At 36.3% G+C, this 20,481-nt stretch overlaps 1 protein-coding gene across 12 annotated transcripts in view; it reads right to left on the bottom strand.

Annotated features, from left to right (window-relative positions):
- LOC128889700 (EGFR adapter protein-like) overlaps positions 1–20,481 on the bottom strand; it is a 197,097-nt gene that overhangs the window by 40,177 nt on the left and 136,439 nt on the right. For all 12 annotated transcript variants that reach the window (XM_054147564.1, XM_054147558.1, XM_054147565.1 and 9 more), the window contains one exon: positions 12,703–12,849. In XM_054147564.1, the coding sequence (XP_054003539.1) occupies positions 12,703–12,849 (147 nt within the window). The remainder of the gene's footprint in view (positions 1–12,702; positions 12,850–20,481) is intronic.

Raw genomic sequence — 20,481 nt, 5'->3', positions numbered from 1 at the left:
TCACGATAATAAAGGAGAAATAGAACAATTCTACTTCGATTTCTCGATTGTATTACAATTGTAGGAACACCCTATAGAACTAGTAAAAATCCTTGCTATTTGTAGAGAAAGTTTCAGTCCACGATCTAATTGGTTGTTACCCACAGTATTTCTTTATAAGGGACAGCAAGTCTCGGATTCCTAGAAATATAAGTGGCAAATTCCGGAGACCTATCGTGTTGCTATAGCATTTCATCCAAGTAGTCCAGTTACTGTAGATTACACCATGAAAAATGATAACTACAAATATTTTCCATTACAAGATTTGAACAATATATCTCATATCAGACATATGATAATTGGTATCTACATATATCAAACTGGTTTTGATGATTTTGATGTTTCTTTTTTATATTAACTAATTGCAGAATTAGTTACGAATTTATTTTCTCATCACTTATTTCTCGATTATTTTTTCCCTTTATACTTACAGTGTTCCTTTTCACGTCCTTTTTTTTTGTCAAGTAAAAATTTAAAATGACTGTAGAACTAAGGAGTAAGAAATGTTTTAGAAACCATTTTATGGACGAAATAGAACGCTTGATTCGACTGTAAAAGATAATTAGTAGAATTTTATGTTCGAAGTGTAATCGACGCTGATTAGCATTGACCTTCGTGGAGTACTGTTCTCTGGACAGTCATCAGTGTTACGCCGTTGGAAAGGAAACGATGGCAAACAGATAGTGGAACGAAACAGGTGGTTTTCTATTCAACTTTCGCGCCCGGCTATGGCCGGCGCGGATAGAGGTTCCTATGAAAAGTAACTGCCATTTGTGCAGGTGCATAGTGTTGGCATTTGGCATCGCGAACAGCGCCGAACGATTACTATGAAAGCCTGGCTAAGGTTGCACCGTTATCATTGCGCACTTTTGACATCAAACAAAACCACAAACACCGCAGAATTGCCTTCCATCGCGGAACACGGAAGACTGTTAATATGCGGAAGAATGTTTCGCCGTCTTCAAAAGCGACAAGGGTAGCATCTCCCGCGGCATGATAGACTATTAACTGCGCGGATCGAGCGCTATTGGAAATAATGATGCGCAATTCGGATATATGATATAGTATAATAAAATGGAAACGTAGAAATCTTATGAACTCGAGACTTTTGTTCCAATTGAAGTACCGTATATTGCAGTCCATGCAAAAGTAGGGAGGGTTTATGTCATCGTTTCGCTGGTTTCAAAATTGTTTAAAGTATACAGACACACAAAGCAGACAGATATTACGGATTTTTTTTTTAAACTGCATTTGCAAAAGGATTGTCATATTCGCAGTTGTTAATTGTGTGAATGAAAAAACAAAAAAATTGTTAAAAAGGATACAACAAAAAAAGATTAAAGTTCATGGCAGTTTTAAATTCAGAATCTCATACATTTTGGAAGTTTAATTTGTATTTTTCCATGTTATTCAGTTTAAAAAAAGAAATAATTTAATGCTGTAAGTTTGTGTACTTTAGTGCTTTAACATTCTTATTCATTTGTTCGAAATTATTTATCCATTCAAATTATCCAGGATAGTTATCGGTGTAAAACAACCCTCGTTATATTATTTGTAAAAAAATGTGTCTTCAATATGAGAAAAGAATACTTTTCATTCAACATATTTCTATTCATTAACCGTCTATACATTGTGCGGTGATATTCCTCTAGAGAAATGTGCTAGAAACATTGAGCATCATTGAAACTAGTTGTTGATTTCCGCGTGTAATATTCGCGTTTCAATACAGCCCTATACTTCATTTCTCTATTCATTAATCTAGGCTTCCGTTCATTCAAACTTATTTCCTGCAATTCTCCATTGCATGTTTACTAATGAATGTTTACACGGATTCTCGTTGTACTCAATTATTAACGAGAGCAATACGACGTGTCGTTGGGTCAGTGATCTTTCTAGTATCAAAATATAATTTTACGATAGGATGTATTTTTGTTCTGCTCAGTAACAATATTTGATATATTGTGAAATATTTTCTAAGATATCTACCAAGAAATATTCTGATTACACCTAGTACGATTCAATAAAATACAATAACGTTGTCTCAAACGATTTGATAAACGTATAAGGCATAAAATTAGTTCGGTAAAAACATGTTCACAATGTCCCGAGTATTTTAGGCTGGAGTGACTCCCGAGGAGTTCGCTATATCACTTCCACCGAATATTCGTGTTGCATTTCAAAATTGTCTGAGTGACGAGCCCAGAATTATTTTTACTCTCGTCCTGCACGTTCCAGATTTCTTTCCTTCCGTTGAGAAATGGGGAAACAATCCGGCGTGACGACTGTTAGGCCGATGCATGCTCGGAGCAAATGCACGACAAATCGTACCAGCTACCGTGCAGGAAAAAGAAATAAACCCGAACTATTTCAGTCTTCGTAAAAGATGAAAAAGAAGAGGAGCGGAGAAAAAGACTGATTCAGCAGTCACCAAGGAGCTTTATCGAACGTTTCGCTGTTTTAAAAAGTCGATAACGAAGGGAAATGCCCAAGTGTGCTTGTAGTTTAATCACAGATCAGGCGCAGGATACTTTATTATGGACGAGGGTACTAATGAAAGATTGGAATACCAATATGGACTTTGTCCGTTTCGTGAATACAAAACATTTCTCGATTGTATCTGGATGAAAAGGCAAATCAAAGGAAGCTATACGACGAGGTTGCATGGCGCAATGTAAGAGTTTTCAATGAAATTAGTTTTGAACTTCGATAATCAAACTTCTGAAGTTTCTAACGGAAGTCATTGAACTGTACTCTATCTAACTTCGCAACTTTTCGCCAACAAAGCTCTGTAACAAATTCGACCGCTTGCAAATTCAACACATGGAGTATGTGAACGCTCGAACAGAGAAAAATCAATGGGAAATAAATGTGTGGTGCTGTAAATAATTAATCGATGCTGGATCTGGAAACTAGTACTGAATTTCTGTAATACGTTGCGATATACAGCTGACCTCGAGCATTTCATCGCACACTGCCTTTCAATGCCTTTATGTCTTTATTTCAATCTTCTGCAGCTGTTTCGTACCTTGACTGATTGGTAATAAGACAGCAATAATAGTATTGGCACCGTGAATAAAAATTGAGTGCGCAGAAAATGGCATTTTATGCGAGCCATACAAAGAAAGGAAGCGTCTTTCAATACAAACCAAATGATTCTGCATTTGCTGCCGAGGGAAAGTTAATAATTTGTAAAATGACTGCAAAACGCATAGACAGCATTTCATCAATGTCAGTTCCAAATGCATTTCAATTTGAGATTTTTAACAGTAAATCTACCAACAATTTCCAGTCTTAAAGATAGTTGAATTGAATGCGAAAATATTTAACTTGGTAACGGAGTGATTTCCGTTCATTTCGAGCTAACTTATTCTTGAAAAGGTTAATTTATAAAATTCTACTGCAATCCCATTGTTTCTGTCTGAAACCAGACGTTCTGGCGAATTCACTCTACCCCAATCGCTACATCGAGAAACAAGGAGATACCTCAAGATCGCCAAGTTTTAATTAGAAGTTGGGGTTTTCTTATCCGCAAATAACAAACTTGAAGAGCGTTAAGATCAAGGATCATTCAAACTCTAAATCCCAACAATAACAAAAGTCGCGATTGTAGCATAATTTTAGTTAATTGTCGTAAACTTTAACAATCTCATTTTCTTATCGCTGCACTCTGACGATATAATTGGCTGATTGTAAACTGAACAACTTACGATGACTTAGGACGTCGTGCAACACTATACTAAGTAATTGAAATAAATATTTCAAATTTGGTACGTTTAGAGATCGCCACAGGTCTCCGACGATCCTCCTGGCGATCTATGGATCGAGGGTGACCGTAGATTGATCACTGACCACAGCGGTTCCAAAGAGAGGTTACTGACTTTTTTCCTTTCATGTTTCAGATATAATTAAATTTCAACCGCCAACTTGATGAATAACTCCATATTTTCACTAATAGTTTTCTATTCATATTTCAGGTTATTTCATCATATCACTTATCGTGTATTTATATTTAACCGATCTATTCCCATTCTTTAACTCTCTTCTCTCTAGCTCCAACTTCCCTCGATACTTTTTCGATTTCTAGTAAAATCATCCTGCATTAAAGGTTTAATGATCGGAAAAAAGTCCGAAACGACGGCGGTACTCGACAACCGTGGTGTCAGTGTGTCGCGCGTTAAGAGCTGTCAGAGTAGTTTCGAGCGATCAGTTGCTAAGACGGACCACTCTTGCAGGCTGCCAAGTAAATAAAAGGTTCAATGGGCCGCGTGGTCGTTTCGGGGCGACAGGAAAATACCTCGAATTCCGTTGGTACATCCTTCCTTCTCCGTCATCCCGATCGTCTCGCTTCAACTTCGCGGTCTTGTCTCGCTTTTTCTGCTTTCGAAAGAGGCAGCAGCCGAAAACGCAGAAGAGGAGGAAAGATAGTTCATGAAGCTGATCGTTCCCTTCGTCTCTGGAGGTCGAATAACATCTTGAGATCGGCCAGGATGCATTGTGCCACGGACGAAATGAACGCGCAAAGGCTTCACCGAGATCCTGGAATTCGCTTCGGAAATGAGATCCGAAAACTCGTTTCCAAGTTCGCGGAAAAATTTAATTCGAAGTCTGAGATCGACGCGAACTACGCCCTTTGATGCTGGTATTACAAGGGGTCACGGAAGAATTACGGTGAACGAGGGTAACACGTCCATTAATCTTTTCCACTTTGAATTTCTTTCGATTCTCTCACCGATAACTACCTATTATTTTATGGGGTTTTATTTGAAACGGACTTCAAAGGACAGTTTCTCGATTGGCACGGACTTTGCATAGTTCTTTGTATTAAAAATGTTGAAATAGCTTTCGAATACGTGGTAATCTAATATTTATGGAACTTCTACCATTTTTAATGTAGTCATTTTAATCTATCTTCTTGTTATTTTGAAGGAAGAAATCAAGTGTATTGGATTTCATCTCATTGTTGAATATTATTTGTCTAACTACCACCAAAAACGTTGAATGAGCAATCATCTTGCCCACCACTGTATGAGCCGCTCATCGCACAAATCGATTAACTCCATGAAAGAAAAAGTTGAGGAATGCGATGAAATAATGTAAATTGTTTTTTAAAAATTCCCTTTATAATATAAATTCGAATATTATAGAATGCATAAATACAAATTAATAAAAAAGAATAGCCAAAAACTAATCGTCAGTAATTACAATTTTTATGCGACTGGTGGGGTTAATTGATTTACGCAAGTGAACGGCTCACATAATAGTTGTAAATCAGCAGCCTGACGAGTTCTCATCAAGAATCGATCCGCCCTCGAATCCCGAGACCTCCCTGCTAAGATCTCCCAATTAATCCGTCCCCGATGTGTGTTCATTCTCACAAAGCATTTCCCGTGAATAAGACGTTGCTCTTATGCCTAGACATTTACGAGTTTCACGAACGACGGCGTTCTTAATTCACCGGAAGGTATTTAAAGTTTAATCCGAGGAGTGCCATTAGGATTGACTAAACGCTTGGCACAGACCGAGCGCAAAGTTCGAAGTGCAAAGTCTACTACTCGCCACTTTGGAGGCCTTCGCCCAAAGAAGTTGCTCCTGCCATTCTTAGTAATCCCGAAGAAAAAGAGTCCGTGCCCGTCTCCTTTGCTGCCAACGGACACCGAAGCCTTAGGCAGGCGGCAAAATCTTTCAGACAACAGGAAGATGCTTTTAGATCGTGCCTCGGGTGGATCACGGAGGCGGATGCTCCTCGCCTCCTGCGAAGCCAAAGTTACGTCGCGGGTTGCGCGTGCTGCAGACTGGTGCGTTTGAATGCTCCTGCGATGGTGGTCAAAGGAAATTAGCTGTTCCTTTGTGGGTTTTAGCTCTTTCGAGGGTTGGAATTCGAATACGGTTGCTGATCGAGTTTCGCTGACTGGTGATCGAGGCGATTGATTTTTGAACTAGTGTTCAGTATATTGTGAAATGTAACGGACAGATTGTTGCATGTTTTGTGAGAATAACATTAATCGATCAAAAATAATGATAACAGGAAAGGATAATTTTAATCATGTTTAACGACGTGCAGTCAGTCCTATAAATATTCGTACCTTCTATGTCTATTAAAGAAATCTGTCTAAATTAAATAATAGGTTTGATATATTCAAATAAATGTCAACAAGCAAAAATTTGAACCTCTTCTGTTGTTACATTACGACTCGTTAGTAGAACTACTAACGTAAATATCTTCAAGTCTGCTACCTGACAAATTTTTACCTGACTCCTTGTAGATCGCGACTTGTGCTAATCTACGCTTATTCATTCCATTCATTCGTCTGTCAAATGAGAACAAAGTGTTATTCCAATAGTCCTAATAAGCCCAGAAGCTCGTGCATGTGCTCGGTGAATTAAAGGATCTGCTCGCCAGGAATCCACGTTAAGTATACTAAGCAAATAAGGCGAAAATGAGCATAACCCCGATGGATTCAGTGCTGATACACGCGCTATCGACTGTACTAGGTATCGCGTTACAAACGGCACCAACAGCGGGATGTAACTCAAGAACTGCTGGACGCCGATATAATTGAAGACGGTCAATCACCATTCCTCAAATCCTGTTCTACTTGTTCGGGAGAAGACGGTTGATGTATGTATGCGTATTGATTATAGAGCTATAATCGTAAAACTATTAAACACGGTTAACCCATGCTCGGGAATCAACGATTATCCCGACCGTCCGAAGGAAGCTACGTATTACTCCGTGCTACGTTTAAGTAGTGGATATTATCGGATACCTATGGCTGGAAACACCGAACGTATTACTGAATCCAGCACAGCCGATGGTCATCATCAGTCCATCAGGATGCTATTTGGGTTCTGTAATGTATCCGCAATTAAACTACAGTTACATATGGTTACGGTGAGTAACTTTAATGTTTGGACACTACAATTTTTAGTTCGTCGGTTTCTAACTGTGTCTGTGATGAAAGATGGAGTGATCGAGTTATACGTATGTATATCCCTAAGAGTTCAAATTTCTGTATTTCATTAAGAGTGTGTCAAATAAAATAGGTCTCATTACACGACGTGTAATACTGGCTTTATGTTTTGGTGTTATTGTCCTAATAAATCTTAAACGTGTTACTCGTCGCACTTTTATATAAATTGTTCCTTAAGAAATTTAAATACACAGAGTTTTTGCGAGTTGTAAGAATACGTAAAGACGACGAATGTAATTATAATTAAATGCAGCTGATTAAATGCATATTAAATATGAGTGCAGTTGAAGTGACATATACATATAATTTACATTTACAGTTATGATACATCTTGATGACAAGTTTAAAATTTGTATAATTGAATACGAAAAATAATAATCAAATCGATACTTTAATGACCACAATTCGTACAGTGTCTGTATAATATTAATACTTAAAAAGAATACGTAATTTACAACTAAGTAATACTGGTTGGCTCGTTTACTCAAAGTTTCCGATGATTGATACCGAAACTGTATAGAATAAAAGGATAGGTGACCAGGCAAAGTATCTTTTCACGTCAACGGGGAACGGTGTTCAGAACTTACACGTTAAAGCGAAGGTAAACGGTTTACGGACGCCGTTCAACCCGAACTTATAACTTTAAAACGCCGATGAATTATTCAAGGAGACACTCAACTGAATAATTGATACACATGGGAAGTCACTGGGAGCATATACATACATATACAGGGTGTCCCGTACTGAAGAGTTACAAGCTGTTTTTCTCAGAATTTAATGAAGATATCGGTGTCATTTTTGCTACAAATAAATGCCACGGGGTTATTGATCTTTTAGTGCATAACATGAACGGAACTATTAGAAAAGCAGGGTTCTAATTGTAATTCTTACTTTCATAACAATATAATTTCAAATACCGTAAAATCTTGTTATACTCCAATTTCAGTAGACTGAAATTACGTCATGCACGGTCCTGAGGTTTCCTAGGACGTAGCTGATAAGCATTCCGTGGTGTAATGGAATCTCAATACCGAACTGTCATTAATTCCAACTATGAATCACTGTGATATAAGTTAATAGCGTGGCAACCTACGAGATTGTTTTGTTCAATTTAACTTTCGAATTCCATAGCTACGAAATCATAAATATATTTCTTATATAATCAACGCCTAACATAAGAAAAATAAAACATATTCCACAAGTGTAAGAATCGATTGAATATATTTTTTATATTTTTTTTTTTACGTTGGAAAAAGGATATTTTTTCTGCAACATTATGTTCCTAGAAACAAGGGAAGATGGGCATCCACTACTTTAATAATGAACGGCTCGAGTAGTAAGGCCGAGTTCAGTCTTTAGAGTGTAACACACTCAAGTAAAGCCTGTCCAGTGTGCTAAAAGTTTGTTCCATTTTTTTAATTACAAAATTTCGTTATTTCTAATGCTCTACAACATCGCAACATCAGAGTTTTAAATACAAATTATTGTTTAAGAATATCCCCTAATGCTCCCTTAAAGTAAAAATCAATCTAGAATTATTTAAGCACTGAAGATAGTCTTCTTCATTGACTGTTTGAACTGAAATTCAAGGAAAAGGTTTTCTAGAACGCATAATGTAAACGATGCGTCAGCTTTAAGCAACGACACAGTCCTAGTTTCCTCTTGAAACCTACGGTTGTTCGTTAGATGTAGAGGAGGTCGGTCACGTACAATACTTTGGACAAGATCCCTAGCGATGCTACACTTTCGTGGATCTATTAGTTGCCCAATTAACCAAAATACTCTGAGGTACGTGCGTTGTCTACAGAGACATCTGACAGTGATTGAAGAGATTCGGTCGTTTTCGATGTTGCTGTGATAATATCCAGAGAGACTGACATTCATTTAAATCCATGTAAACAATATATATACATATAAAACATTTAATTTTAATTAAACAATTATTTTTTAAGTAACTTTCTTACAATTCTGTTTATCAACCTATAAAAGTTTACAGTTCGTTGAAATGTAAATTTTATCTTACTTTGAAAATTAATTTTGTTATTGTACAAAATATTTACGTTAAAATCCTCGTAAATGACGCGGTGCGCTTTTTACAAACTACAACATTTAGAAAAAGAAATTTCCATTCGTTTCGCCATCATTCTTCTCTCATATCCCAATGTAAGGGAGTTTGAAATGGTTACTACTGCTGGTATCGCCAACTAGCGGAGTAAATTCTCTCATTAATTTGATGCAACGATTATGACTCGCGAATCTCAGGCCGTTGGGTACCATATCCACAGGGTTATCATTCGTTGGAATGCGCGTTATCTAAATGACTCCCTGTTCTAGGTTCCCTCCGACCAAATGGTTCTGAATGTGTTCTGTACTCGTCTTCCCTATTCTATTTTATGATAAATCTATCGCTACAGGATTATTATTGCATCCGTAAACTTCCTAAAATAAAACCTGTTAATTCCACTTCTTCTAAGCATTATTTACAACTTCTGTACCAGCTGCAGCACTTTCTGGAAACACTATCAGGGTCAATCCACGCGATATCGGACATTAAAATGGAGCAGTATCTCAGCTTTTGTACAAATTTGAGCATGTTGCTGTCTTTGATGAAAAATCTTTAATTATTGAGAAAATTCTTTTAACACAATATTGTATACACTGAAGCTTTTATATCAAACGAATAACATTTTTGGTTTTTTGAATCCAATAAAGTGGTGCACCCTACTACAGCTGTTTTTGGTTTTTAGAGGGGACAGGCCGCTACAGAAACAGTAGTATCGACGAAATTTTTGCACCAGCTACAGAGACTGACGTGTCAACGACCGGACGATTACGGTCAGTCGAATCCCTCACAGTATAACAGGTCTCTGACTCCCGGTTTCTACTTTTACTCTTCTCGCTTCCTTCGTTGCGTGCCCGAGGAACTCGTGCCCCGTACCATTGATGACTGTCCAATTAGCGAACCCAATTCATTATAACGTAATCCTCTCTCATGGTTTCTGCGTCGGCTTGTGCCTTCGAAAATCGATAATGTGACAGACCCGTCTCTTCATGTTAATAGCTAGGGTACCTGTTCTATTAAACGAGCATGTTCCAGTGATTAGACTTTTGGCAAACATTTTTTCTTTCGAATATCAGAAAAACACGGACGTATCCGTGTGGAATATTACAATATCATTAACCAGATGAAAATCGTAAAACTTAATGCTTGACTTTTTGAAATTAGAACCACGTTGAATCACTTTTCCTAAGTTACGTGAAACGACAAGTGGACTATCATAGTTTTCTGTTCTTATCGGAAACAAATTTTGATTACAGTATCTCAATCCTTATCGAGTGTTATTAAATATTTTCACTGTAATCAGTGTAAACTGCAGTAGTGTGAGAAGTGTTTACCATTTCGAAAATGGATAAATTGTCACGAAAAGTGGACGTATTACCAGTAAAGAAAAATTCTGATCGTTTTAATTGATGTGTTCGCCCGAAGAGTTTAGAAGAAAAATTGGCGAAATTAAAACGTGGCAGTTGGCACGCAGCCCGCACACTTTACGTTTTCATTAAGCCCATGCGTACACAGTGAAAAGTAATTTGTCCGTAGTACGTGAAAGGAGTGAAATTACACGAACGCTTCTATAAGGCGGCCGTAGACGGCACAATGGCATAGTGGATACGTTTTGTTATGTCGCGTTCGTTCTAATTGCCAGCTCGTGCAAATCGCGTTGAAAATACTGTGCCCCCCAAACATGAAGAAATATGCAAAAAAAAAGTTTAATTAGCTCGCGCGTTTGTTATGCTATTGGAAAGTATACGAGTGGATGTATTGTCTTGCTTCCTTGTAGAAACGGTTGAAGAGAGTCAACTTGTTTTAATTTTACAGTAAATTGTGGTTTTGCATTGAATTTAAGTTGTTAATATTGTAATGGCAATGTGGCTGATGGACAAACCCAAATTCATTTGAAAATGAAACTAAAAGTCAAAGATGTAAAAGTCAAGACTGTAATTAATTCTATTAAATAACAGAGAAGGATAATTTAATTTTTGTATAATATTACAATGACAACGATTAGGTTGACAACAGTCTCCTTCAAGCTTTTATATTCCTAAAGATAAAATTAATAATCGATAATACAATAATGATAGTGAAATAATGAAAACAGAGAATCAATATTTAATATGGCACGATATTGCGATTAATATTGCAAAACTGGAAGCGTAGAAGTTGATTAGAAATAAGCAAGACAACACTTTTTCTTAATAAATACAAAATATAATTTCATTCTATAATTCAAACTTTAATTTGTATTATTTGTATGCAGTAAACAATAGTTTCAGATTTTTATACGCAAATTTTGTAAAAAAATCTATTTATTTTATAGAAAGACGTAACGCAATTACCCCAGCCGGTCGGTAGTTTATTTAGCTCGGCGAAAAGCAGTTTCTTCTATCTAATTAATTAACCAATTAAGATTCAAGGAAACAGCGTTCGTATTCTCTCGGAGAAACATCTACTGTGGAATATTAATTCGTATATTTTCACGGATCAAGTATCCCGAGGAGGAATTAATTATCGACACTTTGAAATTAACTTTGCAATTAGAAATGAAGTCATAATACCAACTTTCGTTATTATGGAAGTGTTTTTAATGTATATTATAACATTGCTTATTTTTCAGGAACTTTAAATTAAGATTTCCAGATTAATAATACATGCTATTTATTTGTTCGTATTTGTTTAAAATAGTTACACTTACGTTCAGTGAATTATACAAACATCACGGGTCTATAAATAATAGAACACAAACTGTTCGCATTTGCATTTTGCAAAAGTAAATACGTCAAAATCGTAATGGTCTTCGCTCTAAAACAGATTTCGCTGGTGTCTACGGGGAACATCAAGATCTTATGACACGTGTGTACACGATTTATTCGCATAGTGGATCCGTGCGACGAGTAATATCCTGCACGCGTCTGTCTTTTCCGTGTGTCGGTGCAATTTATCCTGGATGATGGCGATGCACTATTGCAATATCACCAAGGACAACTTGTGACTCCCTTTTTTCCCGCCTCTTTTCTTTTTCCATCCGGTACGCGTTACCGCAGATTGTGTCGATCAGCGATATAAAGCGGACGTGGAGGAATTTTTTTTATCCCACCACGACATGTGTCGCGTGAAAGATTTTCCCATTCTAAAGAACTCGTGTCGTTTTACAGATCGTTCACATGTATCGAATCTTTAAGTCCTACAAAGAAATACACTCGCCAGCTGGCCATGTTCGAGCATAATTTCACTCGATGTGCATCTTGTTTTCTTTACTATAGAAAACAACTTTACTATATTCTTTTTAACTCTATGGTCAGTATAAGTCAATAAATATCAGATATTCCTAATTATTTTGAGAAGTATACATATACTATGTAAAATATTTCACAAACTTTTATTGTCTTCTATATTATCGTGTAACCCCCTAAATATCAAACTAATATACAGTAAGACATCTTTAGACAAGTCAATTAAATTAGACAGTTGGTTAACTCGATAAATGTCAGTCATTTTCTAATTATTTTGAGTTTTATGCTTGCACTACACAAAATTATATGTATAGTATACATTTGTAATTCTTGGGAACTTTGTAAACGTGCAATCGCGATTGTGGGTTATAGGAGCAGGTGGAAAATGGGAAAGTGTACTCACCTGTTCTGCAGATTCGGTGATGAAAGAATGGCAATATTGTATGCTGAAGTGCGCTCTCGGCTCTCGAGCGAGGAAGCTGAATTGAGCGTGCTGAGGTTCACAGGTTGCGTACGAGATGCGCCTCAACGCGTGCGCCATTTGCACGCACTAAAAAATAAAAATGAACGTCCTACTTTAACAGTCGTGTACTTACGAAAATGGGGCGAAATGTTACGAAAATTTTATTTAAAGTATACATGTATGGTTGGTATTGTTTACACATGAAATCAGGAAATTACAATTGTTTGGAAAGCAAACAAAATTCTTTAATTCGGAAGCTACGAGTTTTTGAAAGAAACAAACTTGTACGGGTAACTACAGAAGTTATTTTCAAATCATATTAAACTCATACTTTTATAGTGATCCTTAATAAATATTGTCATCTATGTTTAATCGAAAATGCATTAACTCAGCTTTAAAAAATTGGAGTTGTAATATTTTTAAAGAAAACATTCTCGAATAATGTACTACAGTAAAATTTCTTTTAAAGAATTTATTAGGATAATGTTCACCATCGACTCTGCTACTATACACATTGTATTAGCTTTCGAAAAAAAAGAAATACCGTTCACACGATGCTTTACCAGCAGTGTTCCGACGATCTCAAATATTATCAAAAATCATTGATATCATGTGGTAATCGTTGCGTCCTCAAGGATCGTAAATTAAACAATTTTCCCCGTGTTTACCACGTCGGGTTCTCCCTATTTGCAAAACAGATGGTAATTGCGAGCTTTCCTGCCCTTTTGAATACTAAATAAAAACGTCTACCGAATAATGATCCGCCACTCCGAACGCACGGAAGGTCAGGAGATCAAAGCAGCTTGTTACGTTTTAGTCTGGAGGTACCAGGAACATTTCTCAAGCATAAAGTAGCGACGTCTCTCGCGACACCGTTCCCGCGTGTTATCTTGTGTTATATATTGCGGGGCTCGTTGAATTTCTCTTTGCGATTTTATGCGTTCTTACTAGTTTTCACCGTTTGCTTGCTTCCACCGTGGCTCTGGCTCCTCTTCGCGTGGGTTTTCAAACTTTCGCGTGCCTTTGAAGTCAGGTATATCTCCAGCGTACCTCAAACGGTGGTTTATCTCGCGGTTCTAGGTAATGCTAATAAAATGCATGCCTTTGCTTTGAATATAGAAATTATTCGAATTTTCTGCTACCCGAGGACCAATATTTGCTGGGCTCCAAATAACCATTACTTACTACGTTTCGAATCTAGCTTTTTTAATCCTCTTTAGGGACTATGAACGTGACGATTAAATTTGAATAACAAATTGTTTAGTTTATTACGTAAAGACGTGTGATTATATCGGTTCAGTTTTTATTGTTTATGTTTTATATAACTATAATAATGTTTAATTTTATTTCGCACGCCAAGGTTATCAAAATTTTCTATTTCAAAATGTTAACTTTATTGTAATACCTCTTTCTGTAATCAACTTGATAAATGAAAATTTAATTATCATACTGACGAATTTGTAACCAAATAAAATCGTTACTATAACTTATGTTGATAAAATGAATTTCTTAAACGACGAAACAATAATTCATGAAAGAATATGTGTGATGTATATTAGAGACACAATGATATCATTTACTATAATAGAGTAATGCTAGCATCTGCCCTTTTCAATTTTCTCAGCGGGAATTGGTAAAATGCTGTTTCATTATCGCTTTGTTCTTGCTGAATCGAATGATTAAACAACGTTAAATCGATGAGTTCCGTTACGAAGCATAACGACTGATGCATGAGTTCTATTTTAAAACGGCACAAGAAAATAGCATCCTCATTAAAGTGAGTAACTCATAAATATCACTTAGCTACAGCAAAGTGCCAGAGGTATCGCATCTTGTTACTTCTAAGACTGATATGATGAGTGTGGGCTGAGATTTGAGTACGAGATAATTAAATAAAATGAGCGTGGTATTATTCACGCGGCGAGTTACGTGAATAAAGAATCGGAGGCGACACCGAAATGATGTTTGCATTCGAAGAAAGCACTTTTATCTAAGTGACATCATCTATTTCACGCTGTTTGAAAGTAATTCAATCATAAATGCACCAGTCTAGTGTCGTAAGCTTTAAGCATTGAACGCAGCTTTTGTAAAAAGAAACGATCAGCATTAGCAAACAGAGGAAAAGTTTTATTCCGCTGTTATAATGCACGAACGCACACTGCGCAAGCAACGCGGCAGAAAATTAAAGAGTTTAACTGGGAACTTGTTATCCCACAGACATTGCACGAAGTGATTACCGTCTGTTTCGTAGTTTACATAACTGTCTAGTAGAAAAGGAATCTTTAAACAAAAGTGAAGTTGAAACAGCGATGCTTGTGTATACTTTACATCAAAATTGGAGTCTTTCTTCTGAGAAGTTACATGTAAGATGGCGTAATGTTGTAAAGTAACAGAGAAGAATACATCGTTAAATATGAAATAACGAATCGATTATTTTTTCAGAAATAAAAGTTTACAAAAGTTAATAAGTAGAAATTAAGTGCTTATTATAATGAAAATAAATTTTTATTCATTTATTTATGTACTTATAGATTTTGCATGAAGTTTGTGTAGGTTCGTATATAAATATTTAAAGATGTTTTAGGATACATTGAATATTTTTTAAAAAAACCGGAATAAAATGTATCGTTTGCTTGATCAAAACTGTTCACGTTTATAAATCTTCTATACTTTAATAATTAACTTTATAAGTTTTAAAAAGTGTCATTAATACGATTTAGAACTTGCTTATAAATATATCAATTGATATATTGTTTCTTCTAAGTCGCGATGCAATATTCGAATAGTTTACTATCGTGGAAGTGACTATAATACCGACGCATATGAGCCGAGATATTTTACCCTAAAGGTTTTAGTTTCGTTGATCGTCGGCAGAGTTCGCTGTTCACTACGAAGCATTTATCTTGTTCGAAATGAAGATAACTAATATTCATGTATCGAATAAATAATATTTATAATAATTCCATTTCTTCACTCGGAAAGTTGGTTATTGGTACTCTTTTATCTAATTTATAATTAGATCCTCTTCCCTTTAGTTGTAAAACAGTGCTTTGCTACACTATCAATGTATAAAAAGAAGACATATACTTCACTTTATATTGTTATCGAATAACAACTCTCTCGCGAATCATGGAAGAATAAGTGCCTTTGACATTTCCGTTTGAGGGGGCAGTTTGATAATTAGACGATTAATTCTACATCGGCGGCAAGGCATTGTTATAGCGCTATGTCGATTAACGTGAGGGCGAAAAGGAACGAATAAATCACAATTATTGGCCACTTCGGGTCGAGATGAAGTTTCGTTCATCGAATTCGTTCAGCACCACGGAACTTTTAATGGCTCACAGCGTCGGTGCGCCGTTCGCAGAAAAATCCGGCAGGAAGTTCGTCGCTCCTGCCGCGCGAAGTATGCTCCCGAAGTTTCAAGCGATTTCGAGATATTGTTCGACTTCGTTGCGAGTTACTGAATAGTCCTGGACTTGTAATTACGAATGCTAACACGACCTATCATTTTAAATTATTACTCGTTGCATCGTTACATAGTTCGCCGAGAATATTTATTTCTGGATACTGATTTCAATTAAAAAATTAATTTACGAATGCAACATACACCAGTTTAGGAATTAATATAACACTATTTACACGGAAGTAAACTGTGCTCGACTCTGCAACAACTTTAATACACTCTTTAGACCAGAGCTGAGTACTGTTAAAATGAATTTTTATTTAATTAATTATTTGGATTAGAATTATAAGTTACTGCTTGAAAGTTTAAGTACAGAAATTGCTTAAACTGAAGAAGCCGAGTAAATGATTAAAAGTAGTAAAATCATTAAAGAATTCTTTGAAGAAATAAACTTTCAAAGATTTATTTGGAGTTTCCAATGATGCGCTCAAAAATTGTCATATATGTCATAAGCTTACGGTACAAACTAAATTTTATTTAGAATTCAACTCCTTGGCAATTAAATCGTACCGCCACCATGGTGCCATATATTTGCCACCCCCGCGATAGGAGGTTAAAAAGAGTCTTGCGTAATCTATCCTCGCGACCCAAAGACGGTAATCCTAGAAGGAACCGATGTATGACGGATCGTTGGGCGAGAAACAATTGCACTCGTGAGAAATAAAGTCCGGCTTCAAAGCGGGAATTTCCAGCTGCTAAATTCCATAACGTTTCACTTCGGTTCGGTCGTATATTCTCCCACAGAATTCCGCGACATCAAGGCGTTGGTTATATGCCCTCTGGAATTTAATAAATCGAAACTAAGCGCGTATTGAATTCTTCCCACAATGATACCTCCTGGCGAAGGTACCAAGATCCTTTTCCCTGCATTCTTTCCCCGGGAAAAGTTATGATTATGCCACTACGCTGCCACGAGGAAGATGTATTCTCACCTGAACCCTACGGAAAACGTGAGGTCACGTATGCTTTGCACAGCCTCCCTCTATGTATACACGTGTGCACTTCAGTATGCATAATGTTTATAAGCCGGCGCATCCGCATCATAGCGGTATCCGCGGCGACATAAAATATTTTTATATCGAAGGATACCTGCTCTGGAAAATATTTGTATTTCCGCGACTATCACTGGCGCATCGTAAACAACTCGTTCCCTAGACGCGTTATTCGACGAGCAACATTTTCATCGATTTTCCAAGTCCCCTTTCTCACCGTACTACCCTCATCGCGGCATGATGGCATTTGAATAGAAAATTTACACTCAGTGATCGATATCAAAATATTGGAATTTATTTGAAGTATATTCGTTTTTCAGAAATTTTTTAGGATTTTTTAAAATCTATTATTTATGAATATTTTTATCAGTTTCGGCATTTATTAAAATTTAAAGAGGAGTATTCACTACTTCTTGTGAATCATAACATTCATTGATGTTTGAATCTGTATTAATTTTAATGTCTCGATATCTTCTCAATTTTGTTCCTGAAAATCCACACATCAATTAGTTTTGAGTTTTAAATTCTGAATCTGGACTCTAAATAAAAAATTAGAAAATGGTGAGGTCAAGTGTATGGAGCTTTAAAAAGGGGGTCAAATGGTGGGGTAGGCACTCGTATCGAAATAAAGAACTGAACTAGAAAGAAGTCTGTTCCACATAAAACTCATCAAAACTGGGTATAGTAATTTGCAGTGGATTAATCTATTAAATTATTCAAATAAAGTAACGAATCGAAAAATGTTAAAAATCCAAGCCACTTTCTCACACATATTAATATGGTTACATAGAGACTATATTAAAATTGACAATGTTTAGCCATGCAGCTATAGAAATTCAATTTCCTCATAATATATTAATACATAAAATGATATACACATCTTGATGAGAATTTTCCATTATGAAAAGTAATCTCAGAAATAAATTGGAACAACAGATATAAAACAGTATAAAGTATCAAGTCGCAACTAACAATGTTAAAAAGTGACCTAATAAACATATTTATTTACTACGTGTTTTTAGTAACAGTAACCATTTTCTAGGATTTCAATAAAGTCTCATACGGTCACACGGATGTCGAAGAGCTTCTAGAATGTTGTCCAGTGATTGCTACTACATTGTGCATCGTTCCTAAATTCCGAGTAAAATATTTTGAAGAAGTCATTTTTGGAAGGGAACACTTTTTCGTTCTTTCCCCGTGAATTTTTCATCTTCATAACACGGCTTGCTCCAAGCGCCAAGGTTCTACGTGAGAAAGTTACGAATGATTTTCATGAATAGAAACACGAACACGAACTCGATATCGTGCTTGCGAAAAGATGTAATCTATCCTTATTAGTATCATCGACGCGTAGCACAAAGAAGACAATGAAATTTTTGGATGGAACGTTTAGCGACGGGATCATCGTCTACGTGTTTTTATCGTTCAATTTCTCGTTTGTACACGTGGCTGAAATTCTAGTCAATGATGAAGGGCAAAGAACGCGATTGGTTCTAAATAGAAATGTCTAGTGAAATTTAGTATACGAAAACAATGTCATTTCTTTTACATTAAATTCAAACAAATTTCTAATTATCAAAAATGGGCCTTTTGCCATCTAGTGTGCAAATTTTGAATACCAGATCAAACAGCTGATGAGTGATAAACAAGTATCTAAAATTGCAAAAACGACATTACAGATTCAGACATCCGAATGAAATCGATTAAATTCATTTTCCTTTTTTTTTTCTGCCGCATTGAAAAATTGTTTGCTTGGGACAGCGGAAGGAAATCCGAAAGAATCAATTCCGTTCCCCTACAAGTGGGCAATTCTCATCTCCGAGTTGTCGCGGAGAGAACCAAAGAAACTGGAAGGAAGATGATAGATGCGGAGGAACAAATATGGACTCCGTTGCCGAGAATCTCTTACGGTAGAGCCGCGATCTGTGTATTCACTTCAAGTGGTGACTGTGCGCGCGGAAGATATAAACGATGCCACGGAGCAAGGACCATCAATAACTTCTCCTCCCTCTGTTCTCGGCCTGTTCCGTTTGTACAGGAAGTATCGTCTATGTAGGTAAGCCGTTGTCCTTCGTCTTTGTACCTTTTCAGACCGGCTTTCACCATACGGTTTTTCAGGCATCGTTCCGCGACCTTATCGCCCTCGCCCATTCGTGAGCGTACGGAGAATTTTGATGGGCCTCTGTTGAAATTCATTAAGGGGGTACACTTTTGGTCACAATACATACAAAAGCTTCGAGGCAATTGTCGCGACTTTTTTGTGATCAAAGTAGTCGACATGAACATTTGAAATCTGGTATGTTTATTTCTATATGTCTACACCAGATTCTGTTAAATTTGCAACTGATTTTCTCAATTTCTGTCAAAGTTAGATGCATTATTCTAAACTATATATCTTTTAAATGTACTTGATTCTTCGTTAAAATATCTCTGTTTAGTTATAGGCGGTTAAACTTGTTACAGAATCATTATAATTTATCGAGCAGAGGATGACTTTTCAATAAAGGAGTGTTAAATAAAGTACTGTTCAAAGCCTATACCATGAACGAAGAAAGATGAGGAAAACATACCTAACAATAGAATTGTGAGTAATATAACGAAGTCTCATATGTTTGTTGTATCGAGTAAAACGGCATGAAACACATATTGTGCAAAGAAATAAGTATACAAAAATCTAACGATCCGTGTAATTTTATCTGAATAATGTGAACGCGAGGATAAGAATATTTTCTTATCAAAGAGCTTACAGCAAAGAAAAGAAAAAGAATCGAGGGCTGCCCATTACTGTCTTTTAAAAGAGGTGTCGATGCAGCAAACTCGCGTAAAGGGAGCAATGGGATTCCTTCGGGATTTCTGAATCCCCCGGAATTCCGTAGTACCTCGCTGCGGTCCATTTCCGTCGTGGAACTTTTTAACGAGCTCTAAGAAAAAGGTTCTTCATCCTGCGTGCTTCTTGATCGACCTTGACGACAGGAATGCGCGTTGAACCCTGGCTTATATTTTTTTTCATTGTAAAACGATAAATACGGAGTTTCGTTACACAGAATAACAGATGCACCATATTATAATTAATGATAAACATTTAATTACATATCAACTTTTTGTCGTATGTCATCTTTAGTTCAATAATTATTAAATTACAAATTAATGATACTGGAATTGAAATCAATGCAAATGAGAAACAAATAAAGACTATGACGATAAAGTGGGTAATGAGTAATAACAAAAAGAAATTATACTAAGATGAAACAAGAATTACAG

Source organism: Hylaeus anthracinus, unplaced genomic scaffold (genome assembly GCF_026225885.1).
Source record: "Hylaeus anthracinus isolate JK02 unplaced genomic scaffold, UHH_iyHylAnth1.0_haploid 11997, whole genome shotgun sequence".
Classification (NCBI taxonomy): domain Eukaryota; kingdom Metazoa; phylum Arthropoda; class Insecta; order Hymenoptera; family Colletidae; genus Hylaeus; species Hylaeus anthracinus.
This window is presented reverse-complemented; position numbering and strand designations above follow the sequence as displayed.